A 27189-nucleotide genomic window follows, 5' to 3' on the forward strand; every position below is an offset into this window, starting at 1 on the left:
TGATCTAGCTCATTATGATACTGCCAAGGATATATAAAGACAAATCCATTTACTTTATGAAGTTACAACAGATAGAACTTAAAGCTCACAAAATATCATTTATATTGAATAAGAAATAATAATATCTTATCTAACAAATCAACGCCTAAATCAGTACTAATATTTGAAGCATCCCTTTAGGAATCGTATTTTCTATTATATCCTCTAAAAATAAGTGTTCATCACCTAGGAATTGCATTTTATAACAATATTATTTAGCATCATACACAAACCTTATATCTATTTGTAGCAATGCATACAAAACAAAGGTAATTTTATTCCAAGTAACTTGCTCGAGGCTTACAGTAAATTCAATATCACGGTCTAAAAATAATAAATAATCTTGTATCTTTCTTTTGTAACTCATGAAGAAAGAAATTTGACGAGAAATATTTGATGACAAACACACAAAAATAAATAAAATCATTAATAGCATAAATTATTTTTATTATGGTGACACGATTTTTCCCATGGACGTAGGTTATCTTGCATAAAACATGTTTGGGAAGTGAAATCCCAATGATTTAATGGCTAATGAAATTTAAAAAAAAATTAGGGCCGATCCCGTTCTCAATTTTTAACCAATTTATTTTGCCACCTACCTTATACCTTCTCTTCATGTAGTCCTAATTGTTAGTTTGTTTCCTTATGTTCCAGTTCTCTCTTCACATTATTAATTTTTTTTTTTACCAAACCTTTAAATTGGCGAATCTCCCTCCCATTGAAAATTGGCGAAATGCCTACTTCTCTACTTCTCTTCAAAGCTCTATCTCATATATTCCTACTACAAAATCTCCAGAATGCCCTACATGGTCCTATCAGTTTCTATTTAAATTTATAATTTTTTCAAAAATATTGTTGTTTTTAAAAACAATTTATTTCAATCAATAATATATAATTTTGAATTAATTTAGATTTGATTTTTTAGTATTTTTAAAAATGTAAAAAGTTCTATATATTATTATTTTTAAATTATATTTTGAATTTTAAAAATAATTTGTTTTAATTTATTTTGAAATTTTTATCTATTAATATTTATTGCTTTTAAAAGTTTATAATATTAAAATAATTAATTATGTATTTAAAAAATTTAATATTAAATTATATGTTTATGACTTCTTAAATATTATTCTTATTTAAAGGAGAATCTAGATCAACAGAACAATTTAGATTAAATTAAACTTAATGGTCGTTGGACATAAAATCGAAGCTATTGTTAATTCAGTTTAGAATGTGATTATTAACCACACATGTCATTAGAGGGATGCAAGGTTGTATGGGCTTTAGGATGACTTGACCTTATTATGTGTGGTCATAAGGTTGTTTGTAAAGCTAAAGCAAGGCAAGTATGGATATCGAGAAAATAATTATAGTGTGTAATTTAAGACTCCCAAATGTGAGAAATAAATACAAACAAGAGAAGTGTTGAAGTATACAACTTCTATGTAACTTCTTCCCTTGCCACTCTATCTACAAAATTCCTCAGATGTATTATGTACTGAGAAGTGTAAGTGGATAATGCACTAAAGGATAGTGCATACGTGACAAAACACACAAAATGAGGTTATACATGGCAATTACAAATAATTCAATACTATGTTAATACTATTACTATTGGTTCAAAGATTTACAAAAGGTATAACCACCATACTAGGTGTCAACCTATGTTAACATCTTCATTAATGAGTTTGAATTACAAATTGGCCCAAAAATATCCCTCCCTCCCTCTCTCTCTCTCTCCCCTTTTGTATCTTTGTATCTCTTCTTTTCTATCCGTTTCTATCTCCTAATCTTTATCTTAATTTCTCCTTATCCCTCTACAACTATATCTCTCTTTATTTGTCCTTTTCATCCTCTCTCACTCTATCTAGGCACGTCTCACTCTCTTTAACCATCTATTTCTTTGCCACCTCCCTCTCTAGCTCTCTCTTCCTCTGTCACCCTATCTCCAGACATGTCTCGCTCTCTTTATCTATTCATCTCTCCCCTCTCACTATTGCAAACATAACATGAGCCTATTGGTAATGGAGTTCAATTATCTTTTGATTGAAAGGTTTTCTTTCACTTATGTCTGGTTTGTATTAATGAATGCACAATTGATTCAAAGTTATCCCTCGCTCATTCTCTCTCCCCCTCTCTATATATTTATCTCTTCTATCTCTATCTATTTCTCTCTCCTCTCTCTTTATCTCTTCCTCTCATATCCATATCCCTATTCTTCTCCATATCTATATCAATCTCGATCTCTATCTTCCTCTCTATATTTATCGCCTAACTCTATCTCCTCACTCCTTTATCTTTCCCTCACTCTTCCTCCTCTATCTCTCTCTTTATATCCCTATATCTCCCTCTCTCCTTCTCTCCCTATTTCAAACAAAACATAAGAATATTGGTAATGGAACTCGATTATATTCCCGGTTTAAGGGTTTTGTTTGATTGCATTTGTCCGTTTAAGTAGATGCATAGTTGATTTGGATCTATAATTTTTTCAAATGTTGGGACCTTTGTTGAATAAATAATATCATTTACTAAATGGTTTGCTAATTTATCTCACGTGTTGCACAAATATATGAAAAAATAGATCAATTTTTTTTAATAATCATTCCACATCTATTCGGCGTACATATTGCACACCAAGGTGCAATTGCTACTTGTATATTCTTGACTTTTCTATTACACCATATCATTCAATAAAAAAGAGAATAGCGTTGATGGAAGAACCACAATCATCTGTAACCGCATAGGCTACCCATGCATATTTGTATCACCTCCACATAGAAAAGTACCTAAAACCATGCTCTCTACATTAATAAACATTTTCTTACTTATGCAAACCATGTCATTAAAGGGTCCAAAAGTATAGGGATTCATTCAAAAAATATTCCTCACTTAATTGCATCCAATATTAGATCACTCCCGGTGTCCATGCTCTTACATGGATGTAGATTTACCTTTCGTATTAGTCATTTGTGGAAACTCAATGGGGAATTGGAGATTGTGAGTGTGGTATGAAAGACAAGGTAAAACCTATGAGAGATATTAAAAAAAAATGTACTCGAGTAGTTATCAAGAAAACTGAGATTATACTAGCGTAAAATATGACCAAACTGTTTTATTGACTTGCTCTTCTATAATATGAACCACTTATTATAATCATGAATCGATCAGGTGTAGAATTTTATTCCCCCTCTCACTCTCTTTGTTCCTTATATTCGATTGTTGATCACTTTGATTTCTTAATTGTAAAAAGTTCATTAGTTAGCCACCCTTATCCAAAGAGAGTAAAAAGATAATTCTTGATAGGTAAACAAGGGATCATGGAACTAAACGTTTCCCAACCAAGAATCATCCCAATATATCACTTTTAACGCATTTTTTACTTCTCAAATTGAATATTTTTTATAAACTATTTATAATTGTCATATTATTTGATATAAAAGAAAAGAAAATTCAATCAATATAAATAAAAATAAATAAAATGAAATGTCTAATCAATATGAAATACTTTTCTCATATATTTGATTGAAGTAAGAGGAAAAAACTAATCTTTAATATTATATTTTCCTATTTAGTTACCCCAAACAACTAATTCATCAAAACATTAAGTTAAAAAAAATATTAAATAAACATATATCTCACAAAAATAATAAAAAATAAATCATCTAAATCAACTGTATGTACTTTGTTAAAAGGAGAATCGAGAGGACAATGCAGTCAACTGGACGAAAAGTTTTGGTGTCGAAAAATGGAAATAGACAGATCTCAAACATTAGAAAAAGTAGTAAACCTACTTTATTAAAGAGAATTCACTCACCTAAAGGTAAAATTTTGATCTCCAAAACTGCTAGAAAAGACACCTACTTCATTTACAACAATGCACTTCATTTACAACAACACACTCACCTAAAGATTAAGTTTTGGCCGAGTTCAACTGTAGATGGATGTGAAAGAGACAATCTAAGCAACGCACTCAACGCAACGTGAGCAATGTTTTCGCACCCATCAACAGTTTGAGAATGAAGGCTCTTTTCTCTAAAATATCGCGGTTTACATTCATTATAGTTATGAGTATTGGAAGCGGTACGATTTTTAGTCACTGTTGTACCTTGACCCAAGGTAGTTCAAGATGCATTCAAACTACTCACCCATGACATTCTGAAAATCAGACATCAACGTCTTAATAAGGTTATATCTTATAGAGGTGATGGATTCTAGTGAATTGTAATGTCAAAACCTGATTCTATTTCCGCTACCCATCTACCCTCTAGGGTTTGGAAAAATAAAACGATCTTAAATAATTCTAAATACTAGATCCCTTGGACAACATGGTCTCTTCCAAGATGGGATTCTCAACACCACCAAAAAGTTTTTTTTCTTGTAGAATACCTCTCCAAAATCTATCTTCTTATACATTTATCCTCCATAAATTGGTTCTTATGTTTGCATATGTTGTCTTAAACCTATAATTTAGGTCTCCAAAACTGCTAAAGAAAAGTAATACACCTACTTGACTTCAAAATTGTAGATGGATGTGAAATAGATATTCTAATCGACGCATTCAATGTAAAGTAAATGAACATAAGTTATTTTGAGCAATGTTTTTCTGTCCTAGAACATAGACAATCTGAGAAATAAACATTGAATAACATAAATTAATTTAAATGACGAGAGATAAAAATCTCATTGAAAAAGGGTACAAAGCATGGACAGTCTTTAGGCCAATATCCAACTCCAAGAAAGAAACTTTCCTCTCATACCGATTCTCCCACGGTGGAGAAAGATTTATATATTGTTTCCTTTGAAGAAGCCCACCGTTCCAATTAAGTCTAAACAATTCCACATTACTAAAATGATGGCGATGGCGAGAATACGTGTAAGGCAGGAGGTAAGTTGATCTTGAGATAGGCATACGCAGCAGGGCAGGGAGAAGATAGAAAATTTCAACGTTAATGAAAGGATGGTGAGAATGCATCTGCGGTAGCAGGCGAGACAACCACATGCAGTAAGACTTAGTGTGACGTAAGGAAAAGAGCAACAACTCTGGAAGGATCCGTGAAATATACGGAGTCAAGATGAATTAGTCTTTGCGGAGAGTTATGGTTTGGGCTATATAAAGCGTGTAATGGGTTTGTAATAGACATTCATATCCCGATCTCTTGTGTCTGCGTTTCTATTACAATGGCTAACCGCATGATTTACTTCACGTTGGGACTTTTTCTGTTGATATGCTGTTACAGCGACAGGGTCATGGCAGGGGATCCGGATCCCTTGCAAGATTTCTGCGTTGCAGATGAGGAAAGCAACGGTGAGTGAGAATATTTATACATAAACAATGATAATGATTTGCTTATTAGACGAGTCGAGTTACTAACAGACAGATTGATTTGATCTTGTTTTAAACAGTTTTGGTGAACGGGTTCGTTTGCAAAGACCCAATGCAAGTTTCAGCAAACGATTTCTTCTTCCGGGGACTTGGGCAGGCAGGGAACACCGACAATGATGTGGGCTCCAACGTAACGATGGCGAACGTTAAACAGATACCAGGCCTCAATACGTTTGGAATATCGTTGGTCCGCATCGACTACGCAGTGGGTGGAATAAATCCTCCTCACACACACCCAAGAGCCACCGAAGTTCTTGTTTTACTGGAAGGCCAGCTTCTTGTGGGTTTCATTGACACCAGCAACAAATTTTTCAGCAAAACTTTGGAGAAGGGAGATGTGTTTGTGTTTCCAAAGGCACTTGTTCATTTCCAGCAGAATGTGGGGCATGAAAATGCAGTGGCCATAGCTGGATTGACCAGCCAGTTTCCCGGAGTTCAGACAATCGCCAATTCTCTGTTTGCGGCGAATCCCCCTCTCCCCGATTCCGTTTTGAGCAAGGCCTTCCGCATCACCCAGGAACTGGTGAATTACATTCAAAAGAAATTCGCATACTAAACAAAACAAACAAGAGGTCTCCCAATGAAGACCGTCTTTCCCAATTCTTTTTTCTCACCGTTGAATAAAACTGTCATTTTAGGGTTATTGGCGTCCTCTTGTGCCATTCATAGCATCTGTTTTGGACATCAGCATGTCCTCATCATATTCCAAAGATTGAAAATTAACCGTTGAATAAAACTATCATTTTAGGGTTATTGGCGTCCTCTTGTGCCATTCATAGCATCTGTTTTGGACATCAGTATGTCCTCATCATATTCCAAAGATTGAAAATTAAATATTGATGTCGTTTTGTCCCTTTGATGACAACATTAAAATTTCACTTTGCTGTAACACATTTTAAGGTAAGTTGTAAGCGCATTTTGAATATAATTTCCAATATCTCAAGGTATTTGTTGATTGATACGAAGAAGATAAAAGTGTCGTCATATTGAGAAATTGGCAATCGCATTTCCATCAAGAATAAGATAATAGATATAACTCATACATTATCAGTGAGATCTGCAAATATCATAATCTTCTACTTTTCCCATGCATTTATAAATGATCTAATAAAATAAAGCTTCATACATCAGTTCATTCTAAAGCTTCACGACCTCTTCTTTCATGCCTTCGATGTCTATATAACCTATGTCTTTGAAGCTTGCTCATTTTCATTCTATGCAACTACTGCAGATACTCAAATTCTTAAGAAACTGCAACAATAATGTCTTGAGTTGATGAAAAACATAGTACATGCTCACAACAAAAAAGAAGCATATTTCAAATACATAAATCTTATTCAGTCAACATACTCTTTATTAAATAGTCTTGTGGTATTACAGGGGTGACATATTGTTATAAATCACAAAGGGGTGCGAAATATTATGTATAACATTGTAGGCACAAAATTTGACCACATACAAGTGGAAGGTGTAGATGTAGAAGATACCAATTTTGGCTTTCTGAATGTTCACATCAGTAGCATAGTGCATTGGATCGGCACATAAGTGAAGAGAACAAAAATCAGCGATGGTGAGATTAGAATGGAATATTCGATTTGATTATCGATCGGTTGGTATTGGAGAAAGTTTTCTACATGATTTATTTAGGGGAGTGCTAATTTGTTTTAGACAAGTGCATGTATTTTATTCCATATTTGATAGCTAGGTGCATGTATTTTATTCTAGGTTTTGATTGAGGTTGACAAGGAAGTGAACGCTATTTGGTTGCATAGTTTAGCTTGGGGGAAGACATTGAAAAGAGAGACTATAAAATAATGAAGATATCAATCAATAGATTTGGATGAAGAAAAACGTCGAGTAATAAGATGGTGCAACACTTGGAAATGGAGATTCTAGATTTCAACTCATGGAAACATAAGTTTTGTCATTGGAGAGAATTAGTCAATGAGCGTAGAACTCGAGCATATTGTTAAGCAAGCTCTTTCCACAAGAATACAATATTGTACGAAATTACATAAGTGCTAGGTAATGTCCACTTTGTATTTAAGACTCAAATTGAGAAGTTGGCTTGTGAATCTTGCATTTAATTGATACTAGAGATGAGGGTACAACTCCATTCTTTTCAATATTTTTTATTGGGTTACACCAAGGAAAGTTCTAAATCACTAGTCACTATTTTATATTCTATTGAGTCCTACACGCTTACTTTCATTTTATGCCACCAGTATGTATATGTGAGCATTTAAGAAAACATATAAAGCACATTTTAAGTGATAAAAACACAACCTTTGCTCATATCGACAAATAGAAGCCGAGTTTAGTTGCACGAACCACACGAAGCATTACACTCCTTGCGCACTCCTGGTCTTATGGAATTAGAGGAGTCACATTATGGTATGAAGCATAAAAGGGCGCGAGTATAACATCGTTGGTATTTACATGAGAATGTACACAATTGCAAGACAAGTGAAAGATGTAGATGGAAACACGTTAGAAATAAAAATGTCTATTTTTTTCTATATCAATGTTGGTTTCAGTACCACCAATTTTATACCAATACAATATGGGATCATACCTTAAAAAATGTTGGTTTATGTAGCATATATAATCATACCATCTCATAAATCAATGTAAACCTTGAAATGGAGGAAACAAGATCCTACGATTGACCAATGTAAGCTAGAAGATCTTAGTTGACACAACATAATTGGTAATAAGAATAGGACTAGTTGTTGTCTTTAAGGAAGGGATACGAAATTAGGTTCCTGTTCCTTTTGTTGCATGAGATGGAGACAGTGAAGTGTCTATAGATGAACTAGTCTAACAATGGTAAAATGACTAAGTTTTATAGAATGTAGTAGATACAAGATGAAATATAGAAAGAGTAAGACATATCTGAGATGGAGACATAGAGAGGAAATTGGGACTGTAATATGAAGCTAATTGTACTAGAGAGAAACGTTGGAGATCCATGTCTAAAGTTGAGGGAAAATTGAGAGATGATCGAAAATGAAATCGACAATATTTGATCACTTGCCTCTTAAAAATATGGGTCAATGACTGCTGGGTGCCCTGTTCTTAGGGTTTTCGTTCAATCAATGTTTTGTGATGCCTGCTAATGTCTGGTCTACTTTTCTTTAACTTTCTTGTTATCGGATTTGGACCTGTAGATAGAGAAAATTGGGAGAAATGGTTATTTCATATAAGGGATTACCTTATCCAAACCGCGTATTAGTGTTCTCTCTTCAACAATGATAATGATGAGATAGGATGCATGCCCCCACAAGAAAAGAGGCTAAGCAAATGATAAATGGTGAAATGATGACACCTTATCTTAGGTACGAATTACATAATACACTTGATCATAATTGCTATAGCATATATTTCAATGATTGAATAATCAAATTGGGACTTCTTTATCGTTTCGCTCCCTGAATGCTTGATTGACTAGGTTTTTTGGTTTTCTATATTGAGTACATTGATTCCTAGAATGGGAAAGGGAGTTGTGTTTATATGAAGTTCACACCTTTTCGAAACATTTTGTTGTGATGGGACAACAAAACAAATTAGATTCATGCAAATTACAAGGTCCACTTTCATCTCTCAACAGTTGAGCCTATTTTAGCAAAATAGGGGTGTTGGGTGCACTAGTCCTTGAAAAATGTGCTAGTTAAAAGTTCACCAACAGGGGAAATGACCTGGTTTTCCAAAGCAATCTGAACATTAGGTACACACACGAATAAACCAGGCACACACAAAAAGATAGAAGAAAACCACATAGAAAACCATGCTAAAGAAGACCGTAGTCTACAAAAGGATAAACACTTGTGCAAGAGAAAACTCGTGACTTGTGCAAAATCGACGAGCTCCAAATGACCTTTTTGTGGGTTTGAGCAATTTCACTTACTATAGATTAACGTTTGCTCGCACCTCCATGAACCCAAAATAGCCTACGCCAATTTTTCAAGCTATGTGTTGTTAGTGTATGATATTCTAACTAGAATATTCTTCTATGTAAGTTTGCTAGATGGTTAGTTGTTAGAATAATGCCTGGTTATGCTAATCTTATCCATGAAACATTACATGATTCTAGATAGCATCTGATATTATAGGTGGAACTGTATTAGATATGTGTTTTTAATCACCCCTAAGTTGATCAAAGATATTAAGAGCTTATCATTCATCTCAATCTGTGCATTTTCTTTTTTTGAGCTCCACTAGTTTTTTGGTACTCACATGTTTGTAATTTATTTTAATTATGACTGCAGATTTATAGAGGTTTTGATTGAGGTTGAGCATCTGAAAGGAATGTGGATTTGTGCCATAATATTTTTGTGTTCTTGTGAGGACATGATAATCCGAAGGTGTTTCTACTGTGATTTTAAAAATCCCGATGAATTGAAGTTTATAGAATTCATCGTATAAATAATAAAATAAAAACAGGAGATTTTATTTCATGGTTGATTAGTGTATTTTAAATTATATATATTTTTTATTAAATTGTTGATCATGGAGACCAAGTTGACAAATTTGAAGCTCTACTGTAGGGCGATTTTTTAGGAACACATTATTGTGTGGATAGTGGAAGCGCTTAATTAGCTAAAAGATGATTTGTCTTCAATTTTAATAAGACGATCAATTATTTTACTATGGTCAATCTGCATGTGTAAAGGTTTGGGATATTTTATTAAAAAGCCGATCCTTGTGTGCTGGCTTTTTGGCACTTTCTGGTGTGGTAAAATTTGCATAGGCTGATCTTTTGGCATAGATATTTGATTTGAACTAGTGATATAAAGTGGTTGTTTTGGCATAAATTGTTGGATATTGTTGGTCATGCTAGGATATGTTGTGGTCATTGATGTCAACATATTCCTATGATTTTCTCTGGTGATTGCAGATTGGGAAGATTTTCTGATCCGGTTTGTAGCGATGCTTTGTTGATCACTGTTTCGCAGAGTTCGGTATATCCTCTGGTATATTTTGGTGTGATCAGATCTGGTGCTGAGATTTTGGGATATTTCTTGGGAAGGTCTTGTGTATCTTAATTTCAGTTGAATCATGATTTGGTTCTCCGCAAGTTATCTTTCTTCCTGGCCGTTGTTGATTGGTTGTGTTCTTTAGCTTTCAGACGTTGACCGATGAAGATTTGAAAAGTAGTGTTGGTGCAGCTATTGTGGATGATTCTAATGTGCTTGCTGGTATTTTTTTTAATTATGTCCTATTTGTTTTGGCAATCTGTATTTATCGTTGTGTGAGTTTTTGGTGGTTTCTATCAACCAGTGATGATTTGTGTGTTATGCACCATTTCTGGTGGTGTAGCGTGTTGCGATTGATCTTTGCGTGATTTTCGGTGGAGTTATGTGTTTGGGAATTTGACCTAGAACCATGCTATGCTATGTAAACCACTATATTGGTCTGGTGGTCAGTGTTTGTATCGTGTGATGTAATTTTGTAATTGAGGGTTGAGGGTTTAGCCGACCTTGTTATCAAGGTTGATAAATTATATATATAGGTGATATAGTCATGTAATTTGGTTGTTTGATGTTGTGTCTTCATTATCAGAGAGAGGTTTGTGTGCGAACATGTGATGTATCCTTCGATGTTGAGTTTGTGGTGAGATTCTATTTGGAGATGCTATTCTTTCCGTTCATTTCTTTCGAATTGTAGTCCAAATCTTATTGCGAGTCAGTGAGACTTCCCTAAGGGTTGTAGCCTTCCGAGCAAATATTATTTGAGCAGTGAGCTCTAGGCAGTGTGCCTGAATGCATGTGCATTCCTCATTGTAATATTTTCACATACTATTGTAGAGTATCATCTTACTGTGGGTAGGTTCCCACCATGGTTTTTCGCTTAACTGGGTTTTGCGCATCAAAATCTTAGTGTTGTGTGTTGTGCTATTAATTTTCTTATCTGTCTTATTACTGCAGTTTATCAAATCTGTGTTTTGCGGTAAAGTTTGTTATTCCGGTGAAGACTGATTCACCCCCCTCTCATTCTCCCCTCTTGGCTGTTGTTAACATAAATATTGTCAAATCAAATCAATTTTTGGTCAATCTTAGAGTTGCATATGTTGCTTATCTATTTTTGCATGAATTTTGAACAATTTGAATAAAACTGTTTTGTCTTTCTCTATTAATTTTTCCTTGCATGAATGTCATTTTGGCTATTTACAAGGCCGCAAGACTCCTTCTTGGTCTAATTTTTAACCTTTTTTTACCGTTACTTGAGTTCTTCAAGGTCATGTTTTGCACCACTTAGACCGGTTATCTAGCATTAGAGGGCATGTGGAGATTTTGTTTTGCCTCATGGCCTCATCTAGTTTTACTTTATTTTGGTAGTCACGTTTGCCTTTTTAGGCTATAGTGTCCCTTGTTCCATTGCTGATGAAAAGATCCTTTGTCAACTATGAATCTTTGTTACATGAATTTTGGATGAGAATAATTGCTTCCAGAGATTTATTCCTATTACAAGCACTTTTTTGTGGAGGCTTTTATGGAGGAAGACAATAATAGTTCCTAGTGCATATTTTGTGTTCTTTTTGCCCCCGTATTGTTTATGCTCTTTCCAATTTGGTTATTTTAAAAATTGTTCACATATTTTAATGATGAAGTATCATTTCGTGAATTATACTACACAAAATGTAGTAAAGTTCCATCATCTGGGTGGTTACATGCACACACATCTAGTGTAGGTTTCATTCAAAGCTTTTTGAAAAATAAAACTTATGAAATATAAGTTACTAATTAACCATACAATCTCTTCAACAATTCCTCCAACTGGTAGCCAAATGATGTTACGTGCATCTAATTTTTTTGACATCATACCAACTAGAGAGTAACTATGCAGTTATTGTCATGAGCCTATTTCATAAATTACAAAATAATTTATACTTATTTATTTATTTTTCATTAAATTTAAAACAAATTAAGATAGAAATTTTTATTTGAATTAAATATACATTATTATGATAAAGATTTTTATAAATATATTAAATATTTTATTGAAAAGTTTTTTATAAATTATATAAATATGTATATTAAAATCATAAATAAAATAGAAACTCTATCAATTAGAAATATTTTAATTAATATAATGAAATGTCATCACACACAGGCATAGAATCCCAAGAAACCAACATCCTAACAAGCTAATATCAACTCTAAAATTTATCTAGAAGGAACATTCAGATACACTAACAAAGTCTAAATACGTAGTTGTTGTTGGTGCTCCAAAATGTTCCTTGTATTGTAATGGATTAGTCATATATGTATCCCACAAAATTACGATAGAAACATTTTACATCTACCACAATGAAAGAATAGATAACAATACTAAAAGTATAATAAATGTAAACCTAGGTATTTTGTCAATCTCCTAAAATATTATTCAAGAAAAAGATAACTGATATGAAAAAAATTACATGTTATAAATAGTTTTAGAAGAGTTAATCAAAGCTAGAAACTTGATTTTCAAGAGGATGCAATTTGAGAATATGAACCATCACATCAAGCAATTGGATGATGTGGAGTGTCGACATATTGCTAGGGAGACATGCAAGCTAAGGTGGTGCTTGATCATCATAGACCAATTCAGTGATGCCAAGTCAGTTCTTGTAGGTGTATTGAACCTAACTCATCAAAGGAGGAGCAAGTGACATATGGCATTACATCAAATATTATTCAATGTACCTAATCTCATTTCTCATTGATCCACATTCAAAGAGGGACATGTGCCCAAAGTGTTGTAGTTTTCTCATTGGTTAAAGTGGTTGTTGTTATAACTAGCCCTAATTAGGGTTTCATGGTTAAATCTCGGCCATTAAATTCAAATCAATCTCGGACATTCATTTGTATCAAGACTTCTATATAAGGTTTGCCTTCTCATTTTTAAAGGTTAATAGGTGGATAATAGAGTAGAGCAGAACTGTTAGAAAGTAGAGTAGGAGGAGGAAGCTAGAGATTGTTTCCAAGACTTGTTGAAATTAATACATAAGTTTTGTTGAAGATATGGTGGATGTTTGTGCTGTCTTTCTACATTTTGCATGGGTTCTTGTTACTTCTCAAAGTTAATTGAATTTTACTGATTATGATGGAGAAATGCGAAGATATATGATGAATTACTTAGTGCTCATACCATTTGTTATTTGTTGATTGCAAATTGTAGTGCATGGTTGGTCTAAACCTCATTGTTGAAATAGTTCGATTTTTTAGTATTTTTAAAAATGTAAAAAGTTCTATATATTATTATTTTTAAATTATATTTTGAATTTTAAAAATAATTTGTTTTAATTTATTTTGAAATTTTTATCTATTAATATTTATTGCTTTTAAAAGTTTATAATATTAAAATAATTAATTATGTATTTAAAAAATTTAATATTAAATTATATGTTTATGACTTCTTAAATATTATTCTTATTTAAAGGAGAATCTAGATCAACAGAACAATTTAGATTAAATTAAACTTAATGGTCGTTGGACATAAAATCGAAGCTATTGTTAATTCAGTTTAGAATGTGATTATTAACCACACATGTCATTAGAGGGATGCAAGGTTGTATGGGCTTTAGGATGACTTGACCTTATTATGTGTGGTCATAAGGTTGTTTGTAAAGCTAAAGCAAGGCAAGTATGGATATCGAGAAAATAATTATAGTGTGTAATTTAAGACTCCCAAATGTGAGAAATAAATACAAACAAGAGAAGTGTTGAAGTATACAACTTCTATGTAACTTCTTCCCTTGCCACTCTATCTACAAAATTCCTCAGATGTATTATGTACTGAGAAGTGTAAGTGGATAATGCACTAAAGGATAGTGCATACGTGACAAAACACACAAAATGAGGTTATACATGGCAATTACAAATAATTCAATACTATGTTAATACTATTACTATTGGTTCAAAGATTTACAAAAGGTATAACCACCATACTAGGTGTCAACCTATGTTAACATCTTCATTAATGAGTTTGAATTACAAATTGGCCCAAAAATATCCCTCCCTCCCTCTCTCTCTCTCTCCCCTTTTGTATCTTTGTATCTCTTCTTTTCTATCCGTTTCTATCTCCTAATCTTTATCTTAATTTCTCCTTATCCCTCTACAACTATATCTCTCTTTATTTGTCCTTTTCATCCTCTCTCACTCTATCTAGGCACGTCTCACTCTCTTTAACCATCTATTTCTTTGCCACCTCCCTCTCTAGCTCTCTCTTCCTCTGTCACCCTATCTCCAGACATGTCTCGCTCTCTTTATCTATTCATCTCTCCCCTCTCACTATTGCAAACATAACATGAGCCTATTGGTAATGGAGTTCAATTATCTTTTGATTGAAAGGTTTTCTTTCACTTATGTCTGGTTTGTATTAATGAATGCACAATTGATTCAAAGTTATCCCTCGCTCATTCTCTCTCCCCCTCTCTATATATTTATCTCTTCTATCTCTATCTATTTCTCTCTCCTCTCTCTTTATCTCTTCCTCTCATATCCATATCCCTATTCTTCTCCATATCTATATCAATCTCGATCTCTATCTTCCTCTCTATATTTATCGCCTAACTCTATCTCCTCACTCCTTTATCTTTCCCTCACTCTTCCTCCTCTATCTCTCTCTTTATATCCCTATATCTCCCTCTCTCCTTCTCTCCCTATTTCAAACAAAACATAAGAATATTGGTAATGGAACTCGATTATATTCCCGGTTTAAGGGTTTTGTTTGATTGCATTTGTCCGTTTAAGTAGATGCATAGTTGATTTGGATCTATAATTTTTTCAAATGTTGGGACCTTTGTTGAATAAATAATATCATTTACTAAATGGTTTGCTAATTTATCTCACGTGTTGCACAAATATATGAAAAAATAGATCAATTTTTTTTAATAATCATTCCACATCTATTCGGCGTACATATTGCACACCAAGGTGCAATTGCTACTTGTATATTCTTGACTTTTCTATTACACCATATCATTCAATAAAAAAGAGAATAGCGTTGATGGAAGAACCACAATCATCTGTAACCGCATAGGCTACCCATGCATATTTGTATCACCTCCACATAGAAAAGTACCTAAAACCATGCTCTCTACATTAATAAACATTTTCTTACTTATGCAAACCATGTCATTAAAGGGTCCAAAAGTATAGGGATTCATTCAAAAAATATTCCTCACTTAATTGCATCCAATATTAGATCACTCCCGGTGTCCATGCTCTTACATGGATGTAGATTTACCTTTCGTATTAGTCATTTGTGGAAACTCAATGGGGAATTGGAGATTGTGAGTGTGGTATGAAAGACAAGGTAAAACCTATGAGAGATATTAAAAAAAAATGTACTCGAGTAGTTATCAAGAAAACTGAGATTATACTAGCGTAAAATATGACCAAACTGTTTTATTGACTTGCTCTTCTATAATATGAACCACTTATTATAATCATGAATCGATCAGGTGTAGAATTTTATTCCCCCTCTCACTCTCTTTGTTCCTTATATTCGATTGTTGATCACTTTGATTTCTTAATTGTAAAAAGTTCATTAGTTAGCCACCCTTATCCAAAGAGAGTAAAAAGATAATTCTTGATAGGTAAACAAGGGATCATGGAACTAAACGTTTCCCAACCAAGAATCATCCCAATATATCACTTTTAACGCATTTTTTACTTCTCAAATTGAATATTTTTTATAAACTATTTATAATTGTCATATTATTTGATATAAAAGAAAAGAAAATTCAATCAATATAAATAAAAATAAATAAAATGAAATGTCTAATCAATATGAAATACTTTTCTCATATATTTGATTGAAGTAAGAGGAAAAAACTAATCTTTAATATTATATTTTCCTATTTAGTTACCCCAAACAACTAATTCATCAAAACATTAAGTTAAAAAAAATATTAAATAAACATATATCTCACAAAAATAATAAAAAATAAATCATCTAAATCAACTGTATGTACTTTGTTAAAAGGAGAATCGAGAGGACAATGCAGTCAACTGGACGAAAAGTTTTGGTGTCGAAAAATGGAAATAGACAGATCTCAAACATTAGAAAAAGTAGTAAACCTACTTTATTAAAGAGAATTCACTCACCTAAAGGTAAAATTTTGATCTCCAAAACTGCTAGAAAAGACACCTACTTCATTTACAACAATGCACTTCATTTACAACAACACACTCACCTAAAGATTAAGTTTTGGCCGAGTTCAACTGTAGATGGATGTGAAAGAGACAATCTAAGCAACGCACTCAACGCAACGTGAGCAATGTTTTCGCACCCATCAACAGTTTGAGAATGAAGGCTCTTTTCTCTAAAATATCGCGGTTTACATTCATTATAGTTATGAGTATTGGAAGCGGTACGATTTTTAGTCACTGTTGTACCTTGACCCAAGGTAGTTCAAGATGCATTCAAACTACTCACCCATGACATTCTGAAAATCAGACATCAACGTCTTAATAAGGTTATATCTTATAGAGGTGATGGATTCTAGTGAATTGTAATGTCAAAACCTGATTCTATTTCCGCTACCCATCTACCCTCTAGGGTTTGGAAAAATAAAACGATCTTAAATAATTCTAAATACTAGATCCCTTGGACAACATGGTCTCTTCCAAGATGGGATTCTCAACACCACCAAAAAGTTTTTTTTCTTGTAGAATACCTCTCCAAAATCTATCTTCTTATACATTTATCCTCCATAAATTGGTTCTTATGTTTGCATATGTTGTCTTAAACCTATAATTTAGGTCTCCAAAACTGCTAAAGAAAAGTAATACACCTACTTGACTTCAAAATTGTAGATGGATGTGAAATAGATATTCTAATCGACGCATTCAATGTAAAGTAAATGAACATAAGTTATTTTGAGCAATGTTTTTCTGTCCTAGAACATAGACAATCTGAGAAATAAACATTGAATAACATAAATTAATTTAAATGACGAGAGATAAAAATCTCATTGAAAAAGGGTACAAAGCATGGACAGTCTTTAGGCCAATATCCAACTCCAAGAAAGAAACTTTCCTCTCATACCGATTCTCCCACGGTGGAGAAAGATTTATATATTGTTTCCTTTGAAGAAGCCCACCGTTCCAATTAAGTCTAAACAATTCCACATTACTAAAATGATGGCGATGGCGAGAATACGTGTAAGGCAGGAGGTAAGTTGATCTTGAGATAGGCATACGCAGCAGGGCAGGGAGAAGATAGAAAATTTCAACGTTAATGAAAGGATGGTGAGAATGCATCTGCGGTAGCAGGCGAGACAACCACATGCAGTAAGACTTAGTGTGACGTAAGGAAAAGAGCAACAACTCTGGAAGGATCCGTGAAATATACGGAGTCAAGATGAATTAGTCTTTGCGGAGAGTTATGGTTTGGGCTATATAAAGCGTGTAATGGGTTTGTAATAGACATTCATATCCCGATCTCTTGTGTCTGCGTTTCTATTACAATGGCTAACCGCATGATTTACTTCACGTTGGGACTTTTTCTGTTGATATGCTGTTACAGCGACAGGGTCATGGCAGGGGATCCGGATCCCTTGCAAGATTTCTGCGTTGCAGATGAGGAAAGCAACGGTGAGTGAGAATATTTATACATAAACAATGATAATGATTTGCTTATTAGACGAGTCGAGTTACTAACAGACAGATTGATTTGATCTTGTTTTAAACAGTTTTGGTGAACGGGTTCGTTTGCAAAGACCCAATGCAAGTTTCAGCAAACGATTTCTTCTTCCGGGGACTTGGGCAGGCAGGGAACACCGACAATGATGTGGGCTCCAACGTAACGATGGCGAACGTTAAACAGATACCAGGCCTCAATACGTTTGGAATATCGTTGGTCCGCATCGACTACGCAGTGGGTGGAATAAATCCTCCTCACACACACCCAAGAGCCACCGAAGTTCTTGTTTTACTGGAAGGCCAGCTTCTTGTGGGTTTCATTGACACCAGCAACAAATTTTTCAGCAAAACTTTGGAGAAGGGAGATGTGTTTGTGTTTCCAAAGGCACTTGTTCATTTCCAGCAGAATGTGGGGCATGAAAATGCAGTGGCCATAGCTGGATTGACCAGCCAGTTTCCCGGAGTTCAGACAATCGCCAATTCTCTGTTTGCGGCGAATCCCCCTCTCCCCGATTCCGTTTTGAGCAAGGCCTTCCGCATCACCCAGGAACTGGTGAATTACATTCAAAAGAAATTCGCATACTAAACAAAACAAACAAGAGGTCTCCCAATGAAGACCGTCTTTCCCAATTCTTTTTTCTCACCGTTGAATAAAACTGTCATTTTAGGGTTATTGGCGTCCTCTTGTGCCATTCATAGTATCTGTTTTGGACATCAGCATGTCCTCATCATATTCCAAAGATTGAAAATTAACCGTTGAATAAAACTATCATTTTAGGGTTATTGGCGTCCTCTTGTGCCATTCATAGCATCTGTTTTGGACATCAGTATGTCCTCATCATATTCCAAAGATTGAAAATTAAATATTGATGTCGTTTTGTCCCTTTGATGACAACATTAAAATTTAACTTTGCTGTAACACATTTTAAGGTAAGTTGTAAGCGCATTTTGAATATAATTTCCAATATCTCAAGGTATTTGTTGATTGATACGAAGAAGATAAAAGTGTCGTCATATTGAGAAATTGGCAATCGCATTTCCATCAAGAATAAGATAATAGATATAACTCATACATTATCAGTGAGATCTGCAAATATCATAATCTTCTACTTTTCCCATGCATTTATAAATGATCTAATAAAATAAAGCTTCATACATCAGTTCATTCTAAAGCTTCACGACCTCTTCTTTCATGCCTTCGATGTCTATATAACCTATGTCTTTGAAGCTTGCTCATTTTCATTCTATGCAACTACTGCAGATACTCAAATTCTTAAGAAACTGCAACAATAATGTCTTGAGTTGATGAAAAACATAGTACATGCTCACAACAAAAAAGAAGCATATTTCAAATACATAAATCTTATTCAGTCAACATACTCTTTATTAAATAGTCTTGTGGTATTACAGGGGTGACATATTGTTATAATTCACAAAGGGGTGCGAAATATTATGTATAACATTGTAGGCACAAAATTTGACCACATACAAAATTTCAAGACAAGTGGAAGGTGTAGATGTAGAAGATACCAATTTTGGCTTTCTGAATGTTCACATCAGTAGCATAGTGCATTGGATCGGCACATAAGTGAAGAGAACAAAAATCAGCGATGGTGAGATTAGAATGGAATATTCGATTTGATTATCGATCGGTTGGTATTGGAGAAAGTTTTCTACATGATTTATTTAGGGGAGTGCTAATTTGTTTTAGACAAGTGCATGTATTTTATTCCATATTTGATAGCTAGGTGCATGTATTTTATTCTAGGTTTTGATTGAGGTTGACAAGGAAGTGAACGCTATTTGGTTGCATAGTTTAGCTTGGGGGAAGACATTGAAAAGAGAGACTATAAAATAATGAAGATATCAATCAATAGATTTGGATGAAGAAAAACGTCGAGTAATAAGATGGTGCAACACTTGGAAATGGAGATTCTAGATTTCAACTCATGGAAACATAAGTTTTGTCATTGGAGAGAATTAGTCAATGAGCGTAGAACTCGAGCATATTGTTAAGCAAGCTCTTTCCACAAGAATACAATATTGTACGAAATTACATAAGTGCTAGGTAATGTCCACTTTGTATTTAAGACTCAAATTGAGAAGTTGGCTTGTGAATCTTGCATTTAATTGATACTAGAGATGAGGGTACAACTCCATTCTTTTCAATATTTTTTATTGGGTTACACCAAGGAAAGTTCTAAATCACTAGTCACTATTTTATATTCTATTGAGTCCTACACGCTTACTTTCATTTTATGCCACCAGTATGTATATGTGAGCATTTAAGAAAACATATAAAGCACATTTTAAGTGATAAAAACACAACCTTTGCTCATATCGACAAATAGAAGCCGAGTTTAGTTGCACGAACCACACGAAGCATTACACTCCTTGCGCACTCCTGGTCTTATGGAATTAGAGGAGTCACATTATGGTATGAAGCATAAAAGGGCGCGAGTATAACATCGTTGGTATTTACATGAGAATGTACACAATTGCAAGACAAGTGAAAGATGTAGATGGAAACACGTTAGAAATAAAAATGTCTATTTTTTTCTATATCAATGTTGGTTTCAGTACCACCAATTTTATACCAATACAATATGGGATCATACCTTAAAAAATGTTGGTTTATGTAGCATATATAATCATACCATCTCATAAATCAATGTAAACCTTGAAATGGAGGAAACAAGATCCTACGATTGACCAATGTAAGCTAGAAGATCTTAGTTGACACAACATAATTGGTAATAAGAATAGGACTAGTTGTTGTCTTTAAGGAAGGGATACGAAATTAGGTTCCTGTTCCTTTTGTTGCATGAGATGGAGACAGTGAAGTGTCTATAGATGAACTAGTCTAACAATGGTAAAATGACTAAGTTTTATAGAATGTAGTAGATACAAGATGAAATATAGAAAGAGTAAGACATATCTGAGATGGAGACATAGAGAGGAAATTGGGACTGTAATATGAAGCTAATTGTACTAGAGAGAAACGTTGGAGATCCGTGTCTAAAGTTGAGGGAAAATTGAGAGATGATCGAAAATGAAATCGACAATATTTGATCACTTGCCTCTTAAAAATATGGGTCAATGACTGCTGGGTGCCCTGTTCTTAGGGTTTTCGTTCAATCAATGTTTTGTGATGCCTGCTAATGTCTGGTCTACTTTTCTTTAACTTTCTTGTTATCGGATTTGGACCTGTAGATAGAGAAAATTGGGAGAAATGGTTATTTCATATAAGGGATTACCTTATCCAAACCGCGTATTAGTGTTCTCTCTTCAACAATGATAATGATGAGATAGGATGCATGCCCCCACAAGAAAAGAGGCTAAGCAAATGATAAATGGTGAAATGATGACACCTTATCTTAGGTACGAATTACATAATACACTTGATCATAATTGCTATAGCATATATTTCAATGATTGAATAATCAAATTGGGACTTCTTTATCGTTTCGCTCCCTGAATGCTTGATTGACTAGGTTTTTTGGTTTTCTATATTGAGTACATTGATTCCTAGAATGGGAAAGGGAGTTGTGTTTATATGAAGTTCACACCTTTTCGAAACATTTTGTTGTGATGGGACAACAAAACAAATTAGATTCATGCAAATTACAAGGTCCACTTTCATCTCTCAACAGTTGAGCCTATTTTAGCAAAATAGGGGTGTTGGGTGCACTAGTCCTTGAAAAATGTGCTAGTTAAAAGTTCACCAACAGGGGAAATGACCTGGTTTTCCAAAGCAATCTGAACATTAGGTACACACACGAATAAACCAGGCACACACAAAAAAATAGAAGAAAACCACATAGAAAACCATGCTGAAGAAGACCGTAGTCTACAAAAGGATAAACACTTGTGCAAGAGAAAACTCGTGACTTGTGCAAAATCGACGAGCTCCAAATGACCTTTTTGTGGGTTTGAGCAATTTCACTTACTATAGATTAACGTTTGCTCGCACCTCCATGAACCCAAAATAGCCTACGCCAATTTTTCAAGCTATGTGTTGTTAGTGTATGATATTCTAACTAGAATATTCTTCTATGTAAGTTTGCTAGATGGTTAGTTGTTAGAATAATGCCTGGTTATGCTAATCTTATCCATGAAACATTACATGATTCTAGATAGCATCTGATATTATAGGTGGAACTGTATTAGATATGTATTTTTAATCACCCCTAAGTTGATCAAAGATATTAAGAGCTTATCATTCATCTCAATCTGTGCATTTTCTTTTTTTGAGCTCCACTAGTTTTTTGGTACTCACATGTTTGTAATTTATTTTAATTATGACTGCAGATTTATAGAGGTTTTGATTGAGGTTGAGCATCTGAAAGGAATGTGGATTTGTGCCATAATATTTTTGTGTTCTTGTGAGGACATGATAATCCGAAGGTGTTTCTACTGTGATTTTAAAAATCCCGATGAATTGAAGTTTATAGAATTCATCGTATAAATAATAAAATAAAAACAGGAGATTTTATTTCATGGTTGATTAGTGTATTTTAAATTATATATATTTTTTATTAAATTGTTGATCATGGAGACCAAGTTGACAAATTTGAAGCTCTACTGTAGGGCGATTTTTTAGGAACACATTATTGTGTGGATAGTGGAAGCGCTTAATTAGCTAAAAGATGATTTGTCTTCAATTTTAATAAGACGATCAATTATTTTACTATGGTCAATCTGCATGTGTAAAGGTTTGGGATATTTTATTAAAAAGCCGATCCTTGTGTGCTGGCTTTTTGGCACTTTCTGGTGTGGTAAAATTTGCATAGGCTGATCTTTTGGCATAGATATTTGATTTGAACTAGTGATATAAAGTGGTTGTTTTGGCATAAATTGTTGGATATTGTTGGTCATGCTAGGATATGTTGTGGTCATTGATGTCAACATATTCCTATGATTTTCTCTGGTGATTGCAGATTGGGAAGATTTTCTGATCCGGTTTGTAGCGATGCTTTGTTGATCACTGTTTCGCAGAGTTCGGTATATCCTCTGGTATATTTTGGTGTGATCAGATCTGGTGCTGAGATTTTGGGATATTTCTTGGGAAGGTCTTGTGTATCTTAATTTCAGTTGAATCATGATTTGGTTCTCCGCAAGTTATCTTTCTTCCTGGCCGTTGTTGATTGGTTGTGTTCTTTAGCTTTCAGACGTTGACCGATGAAGATTTGAAAAGTAGTGTTGGTGCAGCTATTGTGGATGATTCTAATGTGCTTGCTGGTATTTTTTTTAATTATGTCCTATTTGTTTTGGCAATCTGTATTTATCATTGTGTGAGTTTTTGGTGGTTTCTATCAACCAGTGATGATTTGTGTGTTATGCACCATTTCTGGTGGTGTAGCGTGTTGCGATTGATCTTTGCGTGATTTTCGGTGGAGTTATGTGTTTGGGAATTTGACCTAGAACCATGCTATGCTATGTAAACCACTATATTGGTCTGGTGGTCAGTGTTTGTATCGTGTGATGTAATTTTGTAATTGAGGGTTGAGGGTTTAGCCGACCTTGTTATCAAGGTTGATAAATTATATATATAGGTGATATAGTCATGTAATTTGGTTGTTTGATGTTGTGTCTTCATTATCAGAGAGAGGTTTGTGTGCGAACATGTGATGTATCCTTCGATGTTGAGTTTGTGGTGAGATTCTATTTGGAGATGCTATTCTTTCCGTTCATTTCTTTCGAATTGTAGTCCAAATCTTATTGCGAGTCAGTGAGACTTCCCTAAGGGTTGTAGCCTTCCGAGCAAATATTATTTGAGCAGTGAGCTCTAGGCAGTGTGCCTGAATGCATGTGCATTCCTCATTGTAATATTTTCACATACTATTGTAGAGTATCATCTTACTGTGGGTAGGTTCCCACCATGGTTTTTCGCTTAACTGGGTTTTGCGCATCAAAATCTTAGTGTTGTGTGTTGTGCTATTAATTTTCTTATCTGTCTTATTACTGCAGTTTATCAAATCTGTGTTTTGCGGTAAAGTTTGTTATTCCGGTGAAGACTGATTCACCCCCCTCTCATTCTCCCCTCTTGGCTGTTGTTAACATAAATATTGTCAAATCAAATCAATTTTTGGTCAATCTTAGAGTTGCATATGTTGCTTATCTATTTTTGCATGAATTTTGAACAATTTGAATAAAACTGTTTTGTCTTTCTCTATTAATTTTTCCTTGCATGAATGTCATTTTGGCTATTTACAAGGCCGCAAGACTCCTTCTTGGTCTAATTTTTAACCTTTTTTTACCGTTACTTGAGTTCTTCAAGGTCATGTTTTGCACCACTTAGACCGGTTATCTAGCATTAGAGGGCATGTGGAGATTTTGTTTTGCCTCATGGCCTCATCTAGTTTTACTTTATTTTGGTAGTCACGTTTGCCTTTTTAGGCTATAGTGTCCCTTGTTCCATTGCTGATGAAAAGATCCTTTGTCAACTATGAATCTTTGTTACATGAATTTTGGATGAGAATAATTGCTTCCAGAGATTTATTCCTATTACAAGCACTTTTTTGTGGAGGCTTTTATGGAGGAAGACAATAATAGTTCCTAGTGCATATTTTGTGTTCTTTTTGCCCCCGTATTGTTTATGCTCTTTCCAATTTGGTTATTTTAAAAATTGTTCACATATTTTAATGATGAAGTATCATTTCGTGAATTATACTACACAAAATGTAGTAAAGTTCCATCATCTGGGTGGTTACATGCACACACATCTAGTGTAGGTTTCATTCAAAGCTTTTTGAAAAATAAAACTTATGAAATATAAGTTACTAATTAACCATACAATCTCTTCAACAATTCCTCCAACTGGTAGCCAAATGATGTTACGTGCATCTAATTTTTTTGACATCATACCAACTAGAGAGTAACTATGCAGTTATTGTCATGAGCCTATTTCATAAATTACAAAATAATTTATACTTATTTATTTATTTTTCATTAAATTTAAAACAAATTAAGATAGAAATTTTTATTTGAATTAAATATACATTATTATGATAAAGATTTTTATAAATATATTAAATATTTTATTGAAAAGTTTTTTATAAATTATATAAATATGTATATTAAAATCATAAATAAAATAGAAACTCTATCAATTAGAAATATTTTAATTAATATAATGAAATGTCATCACACACAGGCATAGAATCCCAAGAAACCAACATCCTAACAAGCTAATATCAACTCTAAAATTTATCTAGAAGGAACATTCAGATACACTAACAAAGTCTAAATACGTAGTTGTTGTTGGTGCTCCAAAATGTTCCTTGTATTGTAATGGATTAGTCATATATGTATCCCACAAAATTACGATAGAAACATTTTACATCTACCACAATGAAAGAATAGATAACAATACTAAAAGTATAATAAATGTAAACCTAGGTATTTTGTCAATCTCCTAAAATATTATTCAAGAAAAAGATAACTGATATGAAAAAAATTACATGTTATAAATAGTTTTAGAAGAGTTAATCAAAGCTAGAAACTTGATTTTCAAGAGGATGCAATTTGAGAATATGAACCATCACATCAAGCAATTGGATGATGTGGAGTGTCGACATATTTCTAGGGAGACATGCAAGCTAAGGTGGTGCTTGATCATCATAGACCAATTCAGTGATGCCAAGTCAGTTCTTGTAGGTGTATTGAACCTAACTCATCAAAGGAGGAGCAAGTGACATATGGCATTACATCAAATATTATTCAATGTACCTAATCTCATTTCTCATTGATCCACATTCAAAGAGGGACATGTGCCCAAAGTGTTGTAGTTTTCTCATTGGTTAAAGTGGTTGTTGTTATAACTAGCCCTAATTAGGGTTTCATGGTTAAATCTCGGCCATTAAATTCAAATCAATCTCGGACATTCATTTGTATCAAGACTTCTATATAAGGTTTGCCTTCTCATTTTTAAAGGTTAATAGGTGGATAATAGAGTAGAGCAGAACTGTTAGAAAGTAGAGTAGGAGGAGGAAGCTAGAGATTGTTTCCAAGACTTGTTGAAATTAATACATAAGTTTTGTTGAAGATATGGTGGATGTTTGTGCTGTCTTTCTACATTTTGCATGGGTTCTTGTTACTTCTCAAAGTTAATTGAATTTTACTGATTATGATGGAGAAATGCGAAGATATATGATGAATTACTTAGTGCTCATACCATTTGTTATTTGTTGATTGCAAATTGTAGTGCATGGTTGGTCTAAACCTCATTGTTGAAATAGTTCGATTTTTTAGTATTTTTAAAAATGTAAAAAGTTCTATATATTATTATTTTTAAATTATATTTTGAATTTTAAAAATAATTTGTTTTAATTTATTTTGAAATTTTTATCTATTAATATTTATTGCTTTTAAAAGTTTATAATATTAAAATAATTAATTATGTATTTAAAAAATTTAATATTAAATTATATGTTTATGACTTCTTAAATATTATTCTTATTTAAAGGAGAATCTAGATCAACAGAACAATTTAGATTAAATTAAACTTAATGGTCGTTGGACATAAAATCGAAGCTATTGTTAATTCAGTTTAGAATGTGATTATTAACCACACATGTCATTAGAGGGATGCAAGGTTGTATGGGCTTTAGGATGACTTGACCTTATTATGTGTGGTCATAAGGTTGTTTGTAAAGCTAAAGCAAGGCAAGTATGGATATCGAGAAAATAATTATAGTGTGTAATTTAAGACTCCCAAATGTGAGAAATAAATACAAACAAGAGAAGTGTTGAAGTATACAACTTCTATGTAACTTCTTCCCTTGCCACTCTATCTACAAAATTCCTCAGATGTATTATGTACTGAGAAGTGTAAGTGGATAATGCACTAAAGGATAGTGCATACGTGACAAAACACACAAAATGAGGTTATACATGGCAATTACAAATAATTCAATACTATGTTAATACTATTACTATTGGTTCAAAGATTTACAAAAGGTATAACCACCATACTAGGTGTCAACCTATGTTAACATCTTCATTAATGAGTTTGAATTACAAATTGGCCCAAAAATATCCCTCCCTCCCTCTCTCTCTCTCTCCCCTTTTGTATCTTTGTATCTCTTCTTTTCTATCCGTTTCTATCTCCTAATCTTTATCTTAATTTCT

At 33.5% G+C, this 27189-nt stretch overlaps 2 protein-coding genes across 2 annotated transcripts; both read left to right on the plus strand.

Annotated features, from left to right (window-relative positions):
* Nucleotides 1–5217: 5217 nt before the first annotated feature.
* LOC131058338 (putative germin-like protein 2-1) lies at nt 5218–5978 on the plus strand. Its single transcript, XM_059216221.1, has 2 exons — nt 5218–5344; nt 5443–5978. The coding sequence occupies exons 1-2, from the start codon at nt 5218–5220 to the stop codon at nt 5976–5978; spliced, it is 663 nt and encodes a 220-aa protein (XP_059072204.1).
* An 11904-nt stretch (nt 5979–17882) lies between these two features.
* LOC131058035 (putative germin-like protein 2-1) lies at nt 17883–18643 on the plus strand. The gene is made up of 2 exons (XM_057992072.2): nt 17883–18009; nt 18108–18643. The coding sequence occupies exons 1-2, from the start codon at nt 17883–17885 to the stop codon at nt 18641–18643; spliced, it is 663 nt and encodes a 220-aa protein (XP_057848055.2).
* Nucleotides 18644–27189: the final 8546 nt, after the last annotated feature.

Source organism: Cryptomeria japonica, unplaced genomic scaffold, assembly GCF_030272615.1.
Source record: "Cryptomeria japonica unplaced genomic scaffold, Sugi_1.0 HiC_scaffold_1096, whole genome shotgun sequence".
Lineage (NCBI taxonomy): Eukaryota > Viridiplantae > Streptophyta > Pinopsida > Cupressales > Cupressaceae > Cryptomeria > Cryptomeria japonica.

Coding starts and splice junctions, on each gene's coding strand:
- LOC131058338 (XM_059216221.1), top strand. CDS start 5,218: ATGGCTAACCGCATGATTTACTTCACGTTGGGACTTTTTCTGTTGATA. Junction 5,345..5,442: donor TGCAGATGAGGAAAGCAACG/GTGAGTGAGAAT, acceptor TGTTTTAAACAG/TTTTGGTGAACGGGTTCGTT.
- LOC131058035 (XM_057992072.2), top strand. CDS start 17,883: ATGGCTAACCGCATGATTTACTTCACGTTGGGACTTTTTCTGTTGATA. Junction 18,010..18,107: donor TGCAGATGAGGAAAGCAACG/GTGAGTGAGAAT, acceptor TGTTTTAAACAG/TTTTGGTGAACGGGTTCGTT.